General features: G+C 40.1%; 3 protein-coding genes across 6 annotated transcripts in view; all 3 read right to left on the bottom strand.

Moving 5' to 3' along the window:
• Positions 1–180: 180 nt before the first annotated feature.
• LOC310872967 (UDP-N-acetylglucosamine transferase subunit ALG13) lies at positions 181–5,553 on the bottom strand. 2 transcript variants are annotated; one of them, XR_014570439.1, is made up of 5 exons: positions 5,391–5,553; positions 2,824–2,986; positions 2,084–2,222; positions 1,571–1,978; positions 181–1,435 (listed from the first exon to the last, which is right to left on the bottom strand). XR_014570439.1 is itself a non-coding variant. In XM_083785191.1 (4 exons), the coding sequence occupies exons 1-4, from the start codon at positions 5,469–5,471 to the stop codon at positions 1,867–1,869; spliced, it is 495 nt and encodes a 164-aa protein (XP_083641317.1). In that variant the 5' UTR covers positions 5,472–5,553; the 3' UTR covers positions 181–1,866. The 2 variants fall into 2 exon arrangements, 1 of the variants encoding a protein (XP_083641317.1); XM_083785191.1 differs by having other exon boundaries at positions 181–1,978.
• Positions 5,554–6,629: 1,076 nt separating this feature from the next.
• Positions 6,630–10,747, bottom strand: rap2c (RAP2C, member of RAS oncogene family). The gene is made up of 3 exons (XM_083785634.1): positions 10,016–10,747; positions 9,116–9,401; positions 6,630–7,913 (listed from the first exon to the last, which is right to left on the bottom strand). The coding sequence occupies exons 1-2, from the start codon at positions 10,286–10,288 to the stop codon at positions 9,123–9,125; spliced, it is 552 nt and encodes a 183-aa protein (XP_083641760.1). The 5' UTR covers positions 10,289–10,747; the 3' UTR covers positions 6,630–7,913; positions 9,116–9,122.
• Positions 10,748–19,832: 9,085 nt separating this feature from the next.
• The window catches only part of mbnl3 (muscleblind-like splicing regulator 3), a 26,575-nt gene continuing 25,447 nt past the window's right edge, over positions 19,833–20,960 (bottom strand). For all 3 annotated transcript variants that reach the window (XM_083785995.1, XM_083785997.1, XM_083785996.1), the window contains 2 exons: positions 20,469–20,563; positions 19,833–19,971 (listed from right to left, as the gene is read on the bottom strand). In XM_083785995.1, coding sequence (XP_083642121.1) covers positions 20,488–20,563 — 76 coding nt within the window. In that variant the 3' untranslated portion in view covers positions 19,833–19,971; positions 20,469–20,487. The remainder of the gene's footprint in view (positions 19,972–20,468; positions 20,564–20,960) is intronic.

Raw genomic sequence — 20,960 nt, 5'->3', positions numbered from 1 at the left:
TTTGGACTTTGCTTCTTCTGCTTGCAGAGCTCAACTGAACAAACAAGGTATTTGTTTTCATCTCAGACTGCCTCTCTTGACTCAAATGACCCAGACTGGATATGTCCTTTCACACTTGACTTGCTTTGAAATCAAATTGCAATGTAGAAATGAGAACACAACCAATCGTTGTCCTTCCGTAATTCACATTTAATTACATTTCAAAGTCAAATAAATTACAATGCAAAAACGAAATATCTAATTTAATCGTCCCTTGCTGATCTCATTTCCAACTACAACCCACCCAGAGTTTTAACCCATTTTGGGTCATGAAAATGTGGTGCAAATCTTTGAATATATATTCTTTCAGAGCAAACGTTTATAACTCAAATCTTTGCTTCTGGGGGGCGTCCCTGGAACAACATATATTCAGATGGTGGTCGGCGGCCAATTACACATTTTTTGGGGTCCTTGACATTAAATATTGAGCACCACTTATACTACAGAAACATAGGTATTTCAGAAAACTGTCAGAATTTAGAAGATTTTTTTTTAAATATCGACGTCAGGCCTAAATGGGTTAAGGTGGGCCGATCAGCTCCAGCTGAATGTGCTAGCAATCACCAAAAGAACTAAGGGTGGCCGGGCCTTTGCGGCGGCTGCTCCCAGGCTCTGGAATAGTTTGCCTACATATCAGAGCCGCGCAGTCGATAGATATTTTTTAATCCCTGATTAATTTTTTTCTCCTCGTCCTTTGTGCTTTTATATTGCCTGCAAATGTCTGTTTATATTGCACTGTTTGCTTCTTGCTTTCTAATGCCTGTTTAATGTATATTTATAATGTTTGCCCTTTGTTTTCTTTTAACCTGTGCGGCACTTTGGTTGACTTTGTCATGTTAAATAAAAATGTAGTTGAGTCGAGTTGAAAATAGATTACAAAATCACATTAGCACTACAAATAAAATACATTATTTATTCTCATTCTCCTTTATATACATAGTATATATATATATACTTAAGTCTCTTAAAGGGCCACTTCACCCCTTTTGCAAACAGAAACAAGAGACAAGAAACACTTTCCTGGGGTTTTTATGTGGGTAATGTGTTTTTAGATATATCAAAGTATCCATGGGCTCCATGATGTCATGGACATGGTATATCTATTCTACGTCCGACTTGTATAATATCGTACTTGAATTATTTCTTTATCTCCCACCAAGGAGTAACCTCGCATCAGACTATCCAACATAGAGCTACCCACCTAGGAGGAAACTCTGGTAAGGTAGTTGGTCTCTATGGTGTCGGTAGGACAATCAGAGGCAGGCGGGGCGTTACCATGTCTATTGTCTATGCTCGGACGTAGATTAGATACGCCATGGACACTGGGCTCACTTCCTTGCTGGACTACAATCCCCATAATGCTTTGGTCCACTGCTCCTTGTGGATAGGGGGAGGGCTGTCTTACCCCGCAGGCACACCTTCGCGCACAGCCGTGTCAGAAGAACCTGACGCCCGACGTCAACCCTGGCTTTTTAGACAGTTGGTGGATGGAAAAGAAGCTCCACCTCTGCGGCTGACTGACGCGACGGACATATTCCCAGAAATGCTCTCCTCCAGGAAGTAAGTGAGCCCATTGTCCATGACATCATGGAGCCCATGGACACTTTGAAATACTGAAATATCTAAATACGCATATTACCCACATAAAAACCTCAGGAAAGTGCTTCTCGTCTCCCAAACGTCATTAAAATAAGATCTGGTTGCAAAAGGGGTGAAGTGGCCGTTTAAGGAAAGAGACTTCAATGGTGTATACAGAAAATAATTTCCCAGTCTTTTACACCTACAAACCTGTGATGTGACAATACATTTGAAGTTAAATTGAGAGAATCATTGAACACCAAGGGCCCTGTCTAAGAAATTGGCAAAGTACTTCGGCTGTCCAGGTACAAATGGCAGAAGAACGGACAGGTCCATGGTGTTCAGGGTTGCTGTGAGGGTGCTGAAACATTTCAGAAGGGAAAAAAAAGAAGTCAGTTGTCAGTGACAGTGTCAGTGGGGTCTCACAGCAGATCCTCAATAGCAGGTGAATGAGGAAATTACACACCTGCAGGTGCAGTACAGTAAGTGGGAGTCTTTGTGCAGCTGTCTGGCCAACTCCATCTGGTGGTTGTCCATCAGCCCATCGTTCACGACCACCAGCAGGGGCTTTCCTGCACCGAGGGCTTCCAGGCAGCTACCAGCCCCTAAGAAAACATCATGATTATAAGAAAAGATTTAGAGCTAGAGACTTTGACAAAGTATGAAGAATGTGTCTGAAAACTCATCTCTCCATACTGCACCTCACTCCTTATTTCCTTGTATCAATACTTTTAGATAACCATTTAGATTGAAAGTTGCTCTGGATAAGAGTGTCTGGGATGGCCCAGGCCGTGGCGTAACGGTCTGGGCACCTGACTGGTAATCCAGTCGCAGTGTGCCGCGGGTTCGACTCCCGAGCCCGACACGGCCTTTACTGCATGTCATCCCCCCATCTCTCTCCCGTTTTCTGTCAGCCTACTGTCTGTCCCTTCAAAAAATCAATAAAAGGCGTAAGCCGCAAAGAAATATCTTAAAAAAAAAAAAAAAGAGTGTCTGGGATAAATGTCTAAATTGTAATGTATTAAGATACAATCCTGGCAACACACACACACACACACACTTACACTTGACTTGGCTATTTATTTACTCTAGTCTATGTTTGTAAATAATCCAAAATAGATCCGTGTTATCTTTGGACAGTTGCCAGTACGGTATTTGAAACCTGCAATATGTACAGTAGATGGATAATCTTATTGTTTTACATACCAGCATGGCTGATGACCAGATCAGCACACTTCATGTCTTCAGCTATGGAGTCTTTGAAGCGAAACGCCTCTAGTTGGACATCTGGACAAGTCTCAGGGGTTGGAAGAACCGAACCTCGTCCAACCTGAAGAACTAAGCGCTCGTAACCACGAGCTTTCAGGGCCTGTCAGTGAGGAGAACAATATGAACAAAAACACCATAAACATGACAAAATCTTAATAGTGGTTTATTCACTTGGCCATTCTCATAACCGCAATTTGCAACTCTAGATTATTTTATAATGGGATGAATCTAGAGTTGCAATACCCTCCATTGACTCCCCACTCATCTTTTTTGGTTTGCGATCAGCTTGATAGATAGATTTTTGATTGATAATAGTACGATTTTACAATGATTGTTAAAGGGGCTTGTTTCCATTGTGGTCCTGTAATCAATTCATCAAGAAAGTGTGTGAATGACGGCATTTTGGACGGTTTGTCCAAAATGTTTAATTACGACCTTTTTAAAATATATATATATTTTCTTTATCCCACGATTTTGTAACCCATTTTTCACCCCTGTGTCAATTATCTAATGTGATCCTGGGCTCTACACACCCTCCGCCAACCTGGGGAGAGCAACAAACTTGAACTCATGCTTCCTTCATGCGTGAGTGTCCAAGTTGCTCCTTTTCACCTGACATGGGGGGGGGGGGGTTTCCCTGGTTGGACGTAGCGCGTGGAAGGAACACGTTATTGCAACCAGTTCCTTTCCCCTCCATCAAGCGCCCCGGCTGGCCAGGGGGAGGCAGTTTAGAGACCAGGAGGCAGTTTAGAGACCAGGATAATCCGGTCAGAATTACTGCATGTTTTTTGTGAGGGTAGCCTACCTACCCTAGGGGTCGGGGACACCCAATTACGACCTTTCTACCAAGTTGTCAACTCTTAATTAAAAAATATGTCCTATTTATCATCCATAAATAGGATATATGTATCCTTAATTTCTCTATGAAACAAGTTAGATTTATTTCTGACTGTGCCACAGTGTGGTCTTAGCTGCAATTTGCAACTCTAGATTTTTTTTACAATGGGTTGAATCTAGAGTTGCAACAAGCTCCATCCACTTCCTATTCATCTTTTTTGGTTTGTGATCTGCTTGTCTTAAATGACGTTAAACTCACCAACATTGCAGCTGCAGTCCAAGCTTGAATTATCCTCTTTCAATCTGCCGAGCTTGTTTTTAATAAAAATCCCCCGTAGACATGTTATGAGCTACTTTCTGTCCAAAATATTCCAAGAGTGACATTTCCGAGCCGCCATTTTGTATTTTTGCAACGTGCCGTAAAACAAGACGTGAGGGGGAGCACTTGTTTAATAGAATCTTATCTGCGCAGGTAAGACACCCAAAGAAGAGGCAGACACAGTGCGACGCCCCATCACACACAGCCTTCTATTAAACAAGCACTCCCCCTCACGTCTTGTTTTACGGCACGTTGCAAAAATACAAAATGGCGGCTCGGAAATGTCACTCTTGGAATATTTTGGACAGAAAGTAGCTCATAACATGTCTACGGGGGATTTTTATGAAAAACAAGCTTGGCAGATTGAAAGAGGATAATTCAAGCTTGGACTGCAGCTGCAATGTTGGTGAGTTTAACGTCATTTAAGACAAGCAGATCACAAACCAAAAAAGATGAATAGGAAGTGGATGGAGCTTGTTGCAACTCTAGATTCAACCTAGCCCTCCAAGCAGAACCCAATGGTACTGAAGTTTCTGACTTTTTGACGACACAGACCATTGGGTCCTGTTCCAGCAGTATCCTTCCACCTCGTAGACGTACGCGGACATACATAAAACATAAACAACGTGGATAACGCCTGTCTGCGCTCTTTGATGACATTTTTTCGTGTGAGGGCTTCTGAATATGTGAAGTATAAGTACCCATACATGCCGCTGCGAATATCTCCTGTGGCGCGGAAGCCGTTAAGTATTTTTAATCTTTGTTTGACCGATTTGGTCGCTTTGATTCTTCTCTTCCTTCCTTATTTATTGACACCTCATTGTACCGCCTATCTGGCTAGCTAGTGGCGCTATAGCTATGACAGAGCAGATCAGAGGCAGGGACGTAGCCGCACAAGCCAACCGCACACCGGGAGGCGGTACAATAAACGGTAAACAAACAAGAAGAAATAAAGCGACCAAATCGGTCAAACAAAGATTAAAAATACTTAACGGCTTCCGCGCCACAGGAGATATTCGCAGCGGTTTGTATAGGTACTTATAGTTCACGAATTCAGAATAACTTAAACTAAAAAAGGCCGTCAAACGCCGCAGATACGATCTTAGAGAGAATATTTATGTCCGCGTTCCAGAATTCCCATATGAAAATATAGTTATGAGCAGGGACCCTACATAAAACTCATCCAAATTTCAGAAAAGCTTTATGGAGGGTCCCGAAAGGGGCTAGATTCAACCCATTGTAAAAAAATCTAGAGTTGCAAATTGCGGCTAAGTGTGGTCTCAGACAATCCACACAGTGTGGATTGTCTGAGACCAAACTACTGTCGTGTAGCCTAGGTACTACTCACTTGAACAGCGTCAGAAGACGTGATACTACGAATAAGTTCATCAAAACATGTCGTCCCAACAGTAACAAATATGGTCTTCATGTCTGAACAGCTTTCTGATGTTGTTGACAAAACAGACAACCTCACTTCATCATAGTTATGTTACCGCACCATCCTGCACTGATCCTATGTCCTGCACTGATCCTGCAGCTTCTACTTCCGCGTTGCTTGAAAACGATGACATCATGAATAATAATGCACATACTGCCATCTATTGGTGTGGCTCCTGCTGTTCAGGGGCAACTTATCTGTCCCTTCTAAAATGTCTCTTAACGTCAACGATGACATCTGTCAAAATAATTAGTTAAAGGTGCCTTGGAATTTCTCAAATGTCGCTAATTAATGAAACAATAGACTTTGAATATTAAAAAAAAAAAGTGTGTGTGTGTGTGTGTGTGTATAGAAGTAGTGGAACTTGCAGGGTACAGACCCATAGTTGTCATTGAGGCACGGACCAAGGAATGCTGCAGTTACACCTGCTCTCAAACCAGCTGGAATGAGCCCAATCAGCCCATTAACCACTTCCTCTTATTCTTAGTAAAATATGGTCCCAACTGTACTTGGTACACTGATTTCACTCTACACCAGTGGTGGAAAAAGTACTCACATTTGTAAGTAAAGGTATCAATATATGGAATAACTACTCCATTACAAGTTAAAGTCTGGAAATCAAAATGTCAGAATGTCCCATTTCACATTCACAATTTTATATAAATCTTTTGAAAATAGATCTACAAGCTCACAATGCGTCGCATCGCTACACTTGTAGATTGGATATTTTCAAAAAGATAAGATGTTTTTAAATAACGTATGTGTCGTAAAAAGTAAAAGTAACATTTTTGGATCCGAGATGTAGTGGATTATAAGTAAAAGTAATGGAAAATGGAAACACTCAAGTACAAATACCTCAAAATTCTACTTAAGAATCAGTACAGTACTTAAGGAAATGTACTTTGTTACTTTACACCACAGCTCTATATGATATACAGGCTGTGTAAATCTACAATGTCATGTGACCTTGTAGATGGTCACATGTGACCTTATAATGATCTCACCAGAATCCAGGGTTCAAGTGGTTAATCTGCTCTTTTAAACCAAAATGATCCCAGATCATTAATGACGGATGTTACACTGCAACCATTAATGACTGCTGCTCGTCTTGGTGACAAGAAAAAAAATCACAAGAGACCAGGATGAAAGAGAAATGATTTAAGGCTCTGTTAATTTCTCAGCTTCAAAAACATTATGTATCCTGAAATGACACAAAAGTAAAAGAACAAAAAGCTAGTAAAAAAAAAAAGTTTTAAATTGGCTCTTCCTGTCATTAGTTTTTAATAAATAGGTTATGAGAGAAGAAAACAAAATATGAAAATACAATGTTAAAATGTATTAAAAGGGCCAGAATTTTGATCAAACCACATTGCAGCGGGGGTAGTTTACTGCCCAGGAATCTGCAGCTACGACAGCCACTGTGCACCACTTTGGTCATTTTATAAATCATCATCTCGGGACGAGTCGGGAGGCACATCCACCATTTTGACCATTACGGCAACAACTTTTATAAACAGTATATGCAGTAATTACTGACCGATTACTGAAAAGGTCCAACTTGCAAACAAGTGATTTAGGCTTGTATAAGTAACTAAATCTGTGGTTTGACAGAATTCAGGTATAGGACATTTAAAATGGCTTCTCTTCACCACTTACAAGTCTTAATTCACTTTAGTAGAACATTTTACATTTTCAGCATGCATACTTCTGTAAGAGTTGTGCTGCTTCCAGGTGACCTACAAACATAAAATCTTGAAAGTATGACTGACGCACAAACAGTTCACAGCCCCACAGTCTGTATAACGTTCAATGTAATTGAATTTAAAGTTTTTAAAATGACACCAAGAAAGGCGAGCGGCAAGTATTGATTACCTGTGGTGCAGCACATTATTGTGGTTAACGGTTTCAAAACTCACAGAGGTATGCATGCTTAGAATTCAACATTTCACCGCTGTGAAATGCAGGTTTAAAATTAGACAGCAAATTCAAGAAATTATGACACAAGTAAATGAATCGAGCATATGATTGAGCAGCTTTGAAAAGAAGCCGCCGCCCCAAGAACACTCTTACTCGTTTAATTGTACTTCCAACTTTAAATGAAAATAGTTGCAATTGACAGATGGTCATTCTTCGGACACACCTGCATCGGTCTGTCTTTTACACTATGAAGGAGAGCTGCAACCAGGGTCATTACAAAGGCCATGATGTTCGCAGCAGAATGTGCTTTTTACAGTCAAGATATCAAAAATAGGACAGACCCACAAGGCTGCTGGGCTGTATGACGGTTTGTGGTAGAAAGTCATAAACCATCCATCTAGCTGAAACACTGCCAGTGGTATTTTATCATAGGGGTCAAACAGAAGTTGGCCCCAGGTCATATAGGTCATCAAAACAGGAAATGGTTGTGGTGGTGATCCTCACAAAATGAAGCACCTATGAGAGAGGGAGATAGATACACAGTAAGTCTTGCCATAAGTAGGCATATAAACGGCTAAGATGATGGCAATTTGAAATGCGCCTCTCTTGTTGGCAATTGTTAAAGATAATTGTGCCTTTGCCTCTCCCGACAGAGGTAATTGCAACAATGTCTGAACTACAATAAAGATGGTGGCATATCTAGTATCCAATCTGGTGCACTTCAATCCAGGGTGGAAATCTCTCAATAGAAGTATAGGCACTTACTTAGGTAGACCATTTACAACTACTGCATATGCACTAGCAATAATATAATTGTTTTAGCATACTCCACCATGCAGGTTCAGATTGGTTAAAATAAAGTTTCATTCAACAAAATTAAGTCCAGGATCTTGGCTGCATTAAAGCTGGCAGCATTTCTCATGACACAATAACCCTGCTTCCTGTTTTGGAAAATCATTTCATTTATGATTTTCATGATGTCACATTTTCCCCTCTCTCTCTCTCTTTGTCCAACTTCTCCTATCAGGCTCATGAAGCCTCTGGATTTCAGCTGCCTCTTCTCTGCTTGTCCCCACCCCTGCTTCGCTCCGCTCAGACAGCTTTGGTTCTTCATGCCACATTCCTCCTGTGATCTCATGATAACAGACTAAACCAACGGCTCTCGCAGAAAAGCACACCCACTCATCCCTCTTCTGTGAATACAAGCTCTCTCTCTCTCTCTCTCTCGCTAAATGTAAATGCTGCGCCCCTGGTCCTAATGAGAAGTGCATATTTGTTAATGGTACTTCTCTTAAAGTTTTTGATAGGGATACAAGTTCAAATCAGGCTGGGCTTGTTGTTAATGCAGTTTGAAGAGTTTTATGTAATGATACTGGTTTTTAACAAAAAGCAAGGTCAATAGGGGATCGATGGAGGGTAAATCTGTCATGCTTGCAACTTTTTTAAATGAAATTAATCCCCTGGACAGGGAGATTTCTTTGTGACCGACTGTTATTTTCAAGTTCAAGTACACCAGAGGTTCCAATCAGAAGTTCAGAACTGGGTCAAGTAGTACCGACTTGCAAAATATATATATTTTAAGGACAGTGGTCATATTTCACAGCTATTGAGCACAGCGATATGGGCTGCAGTTTCTCTAAGCAGAGTATGAACAAGACTTTCCTCAGTGTAGTCACAATAACTGATTTTTAGAAATCATGACATGATAGAGCTCGTACCGAGTCCTCACTGTATTACACAGGCTGTGCAACACTGCTCCTGTTTCTCCGGGAGTGTGGAGTAATTCATCTGCCGGACGATTTCGGCAAACAACTCGTCCACCATGGTTTTGCTCTTGGCCGACGTCTCGATGAAAGGGCAGCCCCACTCTTGGGCCAGAGCGCGTCCATCCGAGCCGGGCACCTCACGCTCGGACTCCAGGTCCACCTTGTTCCCGACCAGGATCAACGGCACCTTCTCAAAGCGCTTCACGCGCACTATTTGGTCTCGCATTGGCCTTATGTCCTGCAGGAGTAAACAGGATTGGAAGAGTGGGGTGAACTGAACATGCGGGAAATTATTTCTTGTCAATTACTGGGCTATAATATGAAAACTATTATGTAGTTGGATCATTTAAATACCGGGTACAAATGGACTCATAAAAGGTACAGGTACACTCAGACCCCTTTTCCACTGGTTGGGAACCGGTTCAGTTCAGAACCAGTTTTTAGTCCATGAGCCAGACATCCAAAATTGGAAAGTCAATTATGAATTGAGTGGGCAAAACCATACCTATATTAAATTGTTTATAGGATCAATATAAGTAAATGAATATATTATCCCTTCCACAGTAGTAGCTTTTTAATATTTTAATTTCTTTGCATATTTTCCTATAAAATGCCTAATTTGCAATTTAAGATTTGTAATACAATAAATCATTGTCTTTGTGTAGGCCTAAGTAATCTGGGGAAGTTTCATGGTGATAACAATTTAATATATGTATGGTTTTGCACAATCAATTCATAACTAACGTTCCAATTTTGGAGCTCTAGCTGGCTCATGGACTAAGAACCAAAAAGAACTGAACCGGTTCCCAACCGGTGGAAAAGGGGCCTCAGAGTCAAGTATGTGTTATCTACCTGAAAGGACTGCTGGTTGACCAGGCTGTAGACCAGGATGAACCCCTGGCCGTTCTTGATGTAGAGGTCTCTCATGGAGGCGAACTGCTCCGTCCCTGCTGTGTCCAGGATCTCCAATACGGAGGGAGACGAGTCCACCTCGATCTCCTTGCGGTAGAAATCCTCGATGGTCGGGTCATATTTCTCTATGAACGTCCCAGTAACAAACTGGACGGTGAGGGCAGACTTCCCAACACCTCCACTCCCCAACACAACAACTTTGTACTCCTTCATTTGGGTTCTGCTTGACCCAAATGGCTACTTGACAAGCTAACGGCTCAGGTTAGTCTGCTATACCCGTTGTGGCAACATTGATAAAAGAATATAAACAACCGACGGATTAAAATTCCACAAGTTTCGCTTTAAAAGGTGTGTAAAACCAGACTTGGTTGGTTACAGACGCCCCAGGTCCAGGAATTAGCAGGTGGCTAAGCTAGCGCAAAGTTGTTGGTCTTAATGTTAGCTCGCCGCTGTTAGCATGTGGCTACATCCACTGTGTCCCATCCTCAGTGGAGACAATGAGCTTTTTAAAAGCTAAATCCTCAAAATAAACCCGATCCTAAAGTCTGGAGTCATCAGTAACTAAACCCGACACGCCAAAACACACAACGTTTCCTATTGTTGTCATTTCCAGCAGCAGAGAGTATGTCATTCCCTGGTTGTTGCATTTACAGACAGACATACACAAACTGATGGGCGTTACACGAACTCTGGGAACCTATCATATACGGTGGCCAGTAGAGGTCGCTGTTGCTCAGCGTTTCCTACATAACTTTTAAGCTAGTTTACTCCGGTTTTAGTGCAATATTAACTAACTATGAATATTAAACGCCAATTACTGTGGTGTGGGCATCGTTGTTTCAGCGCGGTGAATTTAAATACCAAGGGAAATGTATAAGGATCAGACTCTGAGGAAAGAAACATCTCATGCCAAATGACAATGCAAAGGTAACTTAGATGAAAAATAGAAAAGCCTATAAAAAAAAACAGCACTATTTCTGACAAGTATCCTCAGAATTGACAATGACCTCCAATCCAACACTATTAACCAACACAGTTATCTACAGTATCACATAATTCGATAGGTCGCTGAATTCAGTGTAACGCATGTGTCGCAAAAACGCAATGCTGATGATGTTAGGGCCTGGTTCTGGCCCAGTATGTCGGGTTTCAGTCTTAGTTTCAGTCCGTCCGGTTAATGGCTGCACCACAAATACGACACACTCCCTCAAAGGCTTGAGCCCATGCAGTCACATACAGGATTGTGATTAAAATAAACAAGGAGCTTTTCTCTCTCTGATTTGCTCCACTATCAAGTCACCAGCAAGTTGATCTACACACACTTCCGGCCTGACTTTTAATTCTTAATTTCTTATTTTCAAAATATACGTTTTTTATAGTATTCATTTTAAAGTAGTAATTCAACTACAGTTGTAGTATAGTTTATATAGAAGCTGTTTCTGAAATATGATATGGTCACGTTTTATAACATGGTAATAATAGTGTGTAGTTTATTTTTCCCCCCATTTATTTATTTGTTTATTTTCAATTGAGAAATATGAATCCCCAAATGTCCCTGACATGCACTTTGCATGTATAAATAAACGAAATATTGCATCATTGAATGATTATGTTCCTGAAATGTACAGCTGAACAAAAAGACAATACTACTGTCTACTGGGGGTCCAGAGCTCTATACCGTATAGTAGCCTATTTTGCTTGATTCACTCTCTGAAACCCAGTGAGCAGGTAAAAATATATATACCGGTATATAAATAAATAAAAAATCTTGGTGTTGATGGATTCTAATCATAATTTTCAAAATCATATCACTATGATTAATTGATGAATTGAACATGGTGGACCCTCTTGTAAACAAGTGTAATGCTTCATTGGGTCGTCCACTCACAGTTAACAGTCTTTGTATTGAGTTTGGGCTGTTAATAAATATTTCAATCAATCAATCAATCAACCCATAAGTAACTAAATTAGATCCTACTACCCTAATTGAAAAGGAGTGCAAAGAGTATGCCTTTTATCCGTCAGCCTTTTTCTACCAAACCACTCTGCACTAATCTCTCCATACACAAATACTAATGCATGCCATAGGAAATACAACGTGCCACTACATTGCATGCTTCCAACTTCCAATTTACCGGCCATTCCTTTGCATTTGAATGAAATATTATTGCGCAACATTTTACTGTGATGCAAATTACATCACATTCTAGGCTCCTCCCCTTTTCACTGCATACACGCACGCACGCAAGCACACACACACACACACACACACACACACACACACACACACACACACACACACACACACACACACACACACACACACACACACACACACACACAGATTGGTATTTTCGTCTTTTCACCTACAACCCTACACATAATTCAGTTCATGTATGATGTATTAGGCCTACTTACTATTTACAAGCCTTTCGTCTATCCAACTGTGATAACTCTGCTCACTATGTGCTTTTTTGTAATGTTACTTGTTTTCTGTACTGTATGGGGACAATTCTTGCTAAATCAGGTGTATTTACACAGCATTTTGTGTGGTGTTCATTAATATGAGCTGTCCCGTCCAAATAAACATAAAAAATAAACTAGCGACACTGACAGTCCAAACTAATCAGAACTCATCAGGCATATAAGATGCTCGTTAAGGTCATATTAGCCTGACCTAAGCAGAGACATTTCTGGTCTAGAGGGGCGGGTCGCGCCTCAGAAATGCGCGCACCCTGATTGGATCTCATCGATCTGTCCGTCACCCCCGGCCCCTCCTCTCCCCCCTAGTGCAGCGCTACGTCACATCATTTAGAGCGACGCCCACCCGGAAGGGTTGACTCCCACTTTTAGACTGGTTCAGCCCACGGCTTTTTCCAGGCTTTCATCTTTCGCGCAGACGAAATGAAAGCCTGGGTATCGAGGCTAAGGTCATATTAGTCAGAGGATATTAATAAAATCTGGGAATACATTTCTTACCAAGAATTTCATTCACCAATGTGTTTGTAAAGGTGTCTACTAAAATTTTTATTCAGCCACCCTAGGGGAATTTTTGACAGCTGCTGAAAGTTGGGGTAACATTAACAACCAAATGTTCCAAATGGCCAAATGTTCTAAATTTCATTATACTTATACTATATATACTAGTAGCATGTGACGTGTCAAACTATAGGGTTTTTATCATTCTGAACCCATTCTTGGTAAGAATTGTATTCCCAGATTTGACATTATTCCATACTTCCTGATGACCTTAGATGTATAAGATTTATGACTATGACATCATCTTTTAAAAGCAGGCCAAATTCCATGCCTTAATTCCCCAGCGTGTGTGTGCGTGTGCGTGTGTGTGTGTGTGTGTGTGTGTGTGTGTGTGTGTGTGTGTGTATATTTGTCGGGATGTGGTGTGGTCCAGAAACCATATGAATGTTTATAGATCTCTTCTATCTGTTCATGATTATTTGATATTTTATTTTATGTGAAGCACATTGACTTTACCGGCACAGAAGTGTGCCAAATTGATTTAATTCAGAATTGTCTGAATTCTAAACTATGTAGAGAAATGAAAAAATAAAGAAAACACCACAGTGGGCCACCATTAAATGCTTTATTAAAGTTGAAATAAAAACAGCAGATGTCATCATAGGCACAGAAACCTACCTTAATATTCATACACTGCAAAATAAATTGGCATGTAGCACAGCAGCACATACAAGCACAGCAAGCAAAAATATAGGGTGAAACGATAGGCAACTAAGAAACAAAGCAGTTACTTTCAAGTTTGTCCTAGCCTGGCAGAGAGAGGAGTTTTTTCATATGGCTTTGTCCTCAACAGTCAACCATTATGGTTGACTTTCAGTCTGGCACTTAAGCTAACACGCCCAAATCAATGATGTTCCGTTAACATGGAGTTTGTGAGAGAGAAGAATAAATAAATCAAACAATTTGTGTTAAAACATTCAATTATAAATGTACAGGAACACACACAATACAGGATTTCATAATGAAAGCACGATGATTGACAGCTACACTGATTTCAAATTGGTTAGGTTAAACTGATTTCAAAATAAAAACTCAACCAAATGTGCATGTTTTCTTTGTACCAGGGGACCCATTTCTCCATTTCTAGTCCATACCATAGAACCTGTATATCACAGGTAGTTTTCTCATATAGACAGTATGAATTATAACTGATACACAGATATGTTAAGATGATATTGAGACAGTAGGGATGGTTGGATACAGAGTGAAAGAAGCACAGCTGAGAACCTCTGGTGTGTTTGGGGCGCACATTGTTCTAGAGAGGCACAGCTGATAAACTATTTACACTGTCTGAACACAGACTCCTGTTGTCTACAGTCTGAGGGCTGGGACCATTTCACCACAGTCAGACTCCTGTTGTCTACAGTCTGAGGGCTGGGACCATTTCACCACAGTCAGACTCCTGTTGTCTACAGTCTGAGGGCTGGGACCATTTCACCACAGTCAGACTCCTGTTGTCTACAGTCTGAGGGCTGGGACCATTTCACCACAGTCAGACTCCTGTTGTCTACAGTCTGAGGGCTGGGACCATTTCACCACAGTCAGACTCCTGTTGTCTACAGTCTGAGGGCTGGGACCATTTCACCACAGTCAGACTCCTGTTGTCTACAGTCTGAGGGCTGGGACCATTTCACCACAGTCAGACTCAAGTCAATCCACCACTAGGACAAAGTGCCATGGCAACAAAATCATTGGCTTCAATAGCAGTTAAAGAGCATCAAATGTCCAAGTTTGAACAAAAAGAATACTATTGAGGGATGTGGGTGGATATCACTGGACATCCAGTTCCTGTTCACAATTTTGAGTGAAATCGTAATTCAGATGTATTCTTTTGGATATAATGACAGTGAATGAGTAAAGATTATCCCCAAATCCTATCACAGACAAAATAGTAATGAATCATTTTGAACTTGATTCCTTTGTTCACCTCCTGCTATCATCTGATCTTGATATCTGTTCTTTTGTCCATGGCTGCCTTTCAACAGACAGCATAGAACTAAACACTAGGGAGATGTAGCTGAAGATAATAAAGGTTTCATCTAGTCCCAGGGACCAGTATTTTACATATTTTACTCATGTATTTAAGGGTGAGCTTATCACCGGTTCATCAGATACGTTCCAGTTTCTTTTAACTCAACAAAGACAAATACAGATTCACTGATCATATCACTGATCATATCAGATACCAAACAATTTGTAAATTATCGAATAAATATATATTAAAAAAAGAAAGAATTTTGCTTCTTTAGGTGCAAATCATTCATCTTTTAGCTAGCCAATGTCATGCTTTGCAAAGAGTAGGTCTCTAGCAAACAGAAAAGACAGATCCCTCAAAACATTGTTTTCTACACTGTATTAAAATGCTAACTGTATACTTGTACAGTATCTGTAACAATACAGTCATTAGATTTTTTTTTATCAGTTCTTTTCTCTATATTTATTCAAAATAAATTTGAATATTTTGACATAGTTATGTACATAAGTGCAAACAAGGTGAATATCACACATTCGTACACCCCCAAGTGAGAATCGACATCAATCCCAGCACAGCTGGGCAGGCCTGGGGGCAAAGAGAGCGCTTATGGACTCTTACAACACTTATAAACTCCACCTTTTGTTGCCAAAGAGGCTAATCAAATCATAGTAATAAATCCATGAAATGAGACATCTCTCTATATACAGTATGCCTCATAGCAAAGGCCCTTTAGTCTTAATGAAATGTTGCTATAGTCCACTTTGATTTCATAGATAAAGCTGAAGTTTTGCCATTTTGCAAACAGTCCATAAAGCCTCTTTACCACCCGGACGGTGCTGTTTGCTTTAAAAGCAAACATCCATTCTTACTTTTGAAAGAAACAAATACAATATAAGACAAAGAAAACCAAATCAATTGAGACCCAAGAAAAAAATGACAAAATGAACACCTGATCTCCCCAAAGGACCTTTGGATATTATAAGGATTTATGTTTTCCGTAGAAAATATTCAATCATGTAGCATTCAAGACAAACTTAACAAGACATTCCCTTTCTGAATAAGTTACTGTTAACAATTAAGATAATACAAAGGTAGCCATGTTGTCATTTTGTTGCCATAGCAATAGCAACTGTTATCAACAATGAATCTATCATTGCATACAAATGTCGTTTTTTTTAAATATTTATTTTCCTTGTCAGTCTACACAAACTATTAGGTACTGTATGTATTAAATGAAGATTTCTATTCCCATGCTTTGATTTCTTATGTCAAATTAAAAAGAAATATTACTTTAGCACTAATAGTTATTCCCATACATAACAATCATCTTTTATACAATGATACAGGAGTAAGGTCCTTTCACCTGCGTCCTGGAAAACAGAACCATGTTCAGGACCAAGTTCCATGCTAAAGGTTCTTGTCACTGCACACAGTGAGCGGAACATTCAGCATATTTTGACAGGACACAGAGTGAAGCTCATGATAACATGGCTAAGTACAGTGGGACCTAAAGAAAACCAAGGAAGAAGAGAGATAGAGAGAGGGGGGGGGGGGGTAGTATGGTAGGAAAAGGTTTCTAGCATCTACATCTCGCGTGAGCGAACTACGCTCTAAGTGTACTTAAAATTCGAATGCCCCGAGTGAGGCACAATTTATTCATCAAGTATTTTGTTATTTCCAACTGGACAGCAGTTGGCGAAGGCAGAATGAAAAGTCAAGAAAAACATAATTGATATTGGGAGATTATTTTTGTTTTCTGGGCTTGACAGTGCAAGTCCTTCAGAGCCATTAGGATTTTAGACAAAACAAGTTGTCTGGAAATTCTAATCACACATTTCATTGATTAGGAGAGGGCCATTTCTGTTTAAGTTAATCAATATATATGTATATAAAACGTATTTGCCCAAAGATATTTCTAAAAGTAGTCACACCACCCATTGACATTAATTATAAATCTATATAACAATACACATACTTTTATATATTTTAACACAGTATCAACATGGCATTTATGTGACCTCTTAGAAATAGTGTATATAGTGAGTCATTACATTTCAACATGCCGGTCACTCAGATCGGCACATTTAGGGTTTTTGCATTATTAGATACATTCACGACACAATGACATGACTTGAACATGAACTCCCTGTGGGAAATGCTTTGAAACATTTTGAAACATATTTAATTAACCCAATATGTGATGCGCTGAGTTTTTAAAACACATTTACGTATGCACACCACTCACTGTGGGTATATAGATTTTGTTTTTTACATTATTAAAGAGGAGACAGCACAGCTGCCTCAAAGGAGAAACTATAGCTATAACATCTTATTTCTTATAACAGCGCTACAGTAGATAACACGTCTTTTTAACGATTTGACTGTTATTACAGTGTGTTATTACAGTGGTTGTTTGAGGAGACTTGAAAGAGGCACATTTGACCTTGACCTTGAGGGCGATTTCATCTCCATTTCAATTGTGTCTCCAAACTTTCCGATATTTGTCTGCTATCTTTACAGCAGGTCAATATGAAGGTCAGCCTCGCACCGCAAAATCCTGAGTGATAATTTTGCTTTAGAATTAAACTAACACTTAGGATGTTCTCCTCCCATCTCCTCATTCTAAGTTCGGTTCTGAACCACTGTGGTTTAAGCATTTAGAGTCTTGACGACTTTCCATAGAAAGGACACAATCAGTGAAAAAGACATTTTAAAGTCAAATAGGACATTTTCAAGTTCTTAACTTTCTCCCTGAAGAGCCACAAGATACAAATTTGTGTGCCGCTTAAGTCAAATTCATAGGTTTTCCCACAACAATGTCTCTCATCAAAAATAACTGAAATAAAAATCAGAAAACGTGATGCATTGTTGCATGTGATAATGTATAAAGGAGGCTTTAGTCACTTCATGAGTCTTGTGAACATAATAAATTTCAAAATGGAAGGTTAATTTGGAGGAATAATTCAGGCATCGCATTAACTGGGTCTGTCACTTCCATACAATCAATGCTTGGCACATACAGACTTTGGTGAAAAGATCATTGGCACAAAACGCAGGATATAAACCCTGTTCCTCATTTCTGTACCACTTCCAATCACTTGCAAAAGTGTCAGCAATATAAATTAATAAGTGTCATTCTTTAGATTATCAGTTTTGGTTTAATCTCATAGGACTTGAAGAAAGGAATCATCTCTATGCTCTATCTATGCCATGATTAGCAATTACGCCCAGAGATTGTCATTCCTTTGCATTGCACAAGAAGCCATATTTGGATTGTAAAACAAAAACAAATCTCTTTTGAAACTACATCATTAATCAAATCAGCACAACCAATAAACAACCACGAAGACACTTCATGACTCAAAGTGTAGTTCTCATAATGGCAGCTGTCACACACACACACACACACACGCACAGAACACAGCTTCAGCTGGTCATCCTCTTTCAATAAGAGATTTAAAAATCACATTATTAGAAGGTCTCTCAACTCAAGACCTGTTAAAAGTACATTGACACTGTTGGTGTAGCCTACATTATGACAAATGCCTCCTGCTGAGGTATCTGAGAAGTTCGATTGAGAAGTTAATTGTAGTTCTGAATAAGGGATACTCCACATGAGGCATTCCATGGCATTTAGATCTTCAGGGTTCGATTTTCTCTCAGAAATGTAATATGAATGTTTAATAATATCACAATTTTGTATAAATATGCATATTCAGTACATTAACTATAGCTTCCCTATTTTGAGCAGATTTTCAAAATTATTTTCTATAGTACAAATTGCAGATGTACAAGCTCACAGTACATTGCATCGTGGCACGTTGTGAGGTTGTAGACCGGCTATTTTAGTTGTCATACAAATTTGTACAGGGATTAGTATAGGGCTTAAGTGGTAGGAACCCCCGCCCCTCTGTTAAAAAGAAAATCGAACCCTGTTAGTAACGATTGGCCTTAACAGGCTTTGTGTGCTGAATTGTTTTTGTGACGTTGACACAAGTTGACAGGAAACTGAAAAATGAAAGGCACAAACAAATTCAATCAAACTTGTTTCCTCATCGGGTAAGAGGAGAGCGTCGTAGACCTCGGACATTGTGAGTGGTGTACACACTGTACAGGTGAAGAAAAAACACAACGTAAACATGACATGATATGGAACAAACATTTTTTTTTCCCTCAAGTGAGAAAACCATAAAGGTCATTGACCTGACCACGGTCTGATCCATCTTCTGATGGGAATCTCCATGAGTAGCTTTTCAGATTTATTTTGTGTAAGGTCGTTTTTTTTCCTCATGCCTCATTAATGGCTCCAACCCAAGAGGGTTTTCTACAGTATGTCTAAATAGTGTTTTTGTGTGTGTGTGTGTGTGTGTGTGTGTGTGTGTGCGTGCGTGCGTGCGTGCGTGTGTGTGTGTGTGTGTGTGTGTGTGTGTGTGTGTGTGTGTGTGTGGGTGGGTGTTTCTTAAGGTGTGGGCATGTATGGCTCTATTGCTCATTCTGATATTCAGGTCCATAATAGTAATGCATCAGCATGGTTGGCTTGTATCAACATAATCAGGTTCAAAGCTTCACTATTGCATGAACCAACAGGAACGTTCCTTGACACCAAAGTGAGTATCTCCAAATAAGGTTCACACTAGCACTCTGAAGTGTGCACAGTAGGCTAGGCACAGGTTTGCTGCATTCAGATAGGTGCCCTCCTGCTGATAATGCGGGGAGTTTGTGGGTTTGAGAAAGGACTCTTAACTGGGATTTCCGGAGACACGGACCGAATTGAGTGCCACCGGAGCGGCTACCAGCAGTTTGGGGACGGGACAGAAGTGGGTTTCCATGGGGACGCACTGGATCTCCACTGGGTCTGCACTCAGAACCTCTGAGGTGTCTACTGGAAGAGAGAAGGCAGACAGACAAGTAGAATAATATTTAATCTTCAAATCAGACATGCTGTTTAACACCGACAGCGTCAGAAGAGCAAAACATTTGCATTCCAAAGACTGGAACGTATCGTAGAATGGAGACTATAGAGTCAAATTATGACGGATAATTCGCATATCTACCTGAAACATTCGGCAATCCTTGTGATGAAGGTTAAAGTAAATTCAATAAATTATAACTTAATTTATAACTTAATTATTGGAGAGTCGATTCTCTACCATGAGACCATATACTGCATGTCCAAGTGGTTGAAGTGGTTAAGGCTTTCATTTGCTCACGTCACTTTGACAAGTGAAGGATGGAATGTAACACACTTGTGAAATCATAGTCGTAGGTAGTCATAGGTGTATTTGTATCTTCTCCCCGACACGAGAGGAGTTTTTTGAAGACCCTAAACATAAACATAAACTACCAAAAGGAGAGAAAACACAACATGAAGGGCCAAACCTGATTGGAGGAGGCAGATTCAGCGAAAGGAACATTGGTGACTGGGGTCGAGGCCGACGTAATGGTGGAGGTGGAGGCACCGTGCATCATGGGTACTTTTGATATCGGGGCGAGTCAGACGACAAAGACAGAGAACGAGGATAGTGGGCCGGGAGGGGGGCGGGGGGGAGGGGGACAGGAATGATATGATTATCATGGCAACAATGTGTAGAAGCAAAAGGATGAATTTCAAATGATGGGTCCAGAGTCCAGACACATGCAGACGAAACGGGAGGAAAAAAGGAAATTACACTTTCAACCAATTTATAAAACAATAAGGAATGTATTGTTCAAAGACTCATGGCAGTTAACAAAATATGGCAATATATATTCATACAATCTGATCAGACCAATGTATCTGATTGTTGTATTCAGGTGAACAGGACATGAGGATGTGGGGAGCAAATGATTCATAGGAGAATAGACAAAGCAAAAGCTTTCTTCAGTTAAGTC

This window comes from Protomyctophum parallelum (genome assembly GCF_964188405.1).
Source record: "Protomyctophum parallelum genome assembly, chromosome: 16".
Taxonomy (NCBI): domain Eukaryota; kingdom Metazoa; phylum Chordata; class Actinopteri; order Myctophiformes; family Myctophidae; genus Protomyctophum; species Protomyctophum parallelum.
The sequence above is the reverse complement of the archived record's forward strand: the minus strand, read 5'-3'. Positions and strand labels throughout refer to the sequence as shown.

Bases quoted from the DNA above. Each gene is read 5' to 3' on its own strand.
- rap2c (XM_083785634.1), bottom strand. From the start codon at position 10,288: ATGAAGGAGTACAAAGTTGTTGTGTTGGGGAGTGGAGGTGTTGGGAAG. The intron at 9,402-10,015 runs GTAGATAACACA...TTACTCCTGCAG, and splicing joins TCAACCAGCAGTCCTTTCAG to GACATAAGGCCAATGCGAGA.
- LOC310872967 (XM_083785191.1), bottom strand. From the start codon at position 5,471: ATGAAGACCATATTTGTTACTGTTGGGACGACATGTTTTGATGAACTT. The intron at 2,987-5,390 runs GTGAGTAGTACC...CCTCACTGACAG, and splicing joins CGTCTTCTGACGCTGTTCAA to GCCCTGAAAGCTCGTGGTTA. The intron at 2,223-2,823 runs GTATGTAAAACA...ATGTTTTCTTAG, and splicing joins TCTGGTCATCAGCCATGCTG to GGGCTGGTAGCTGCCTGGAA.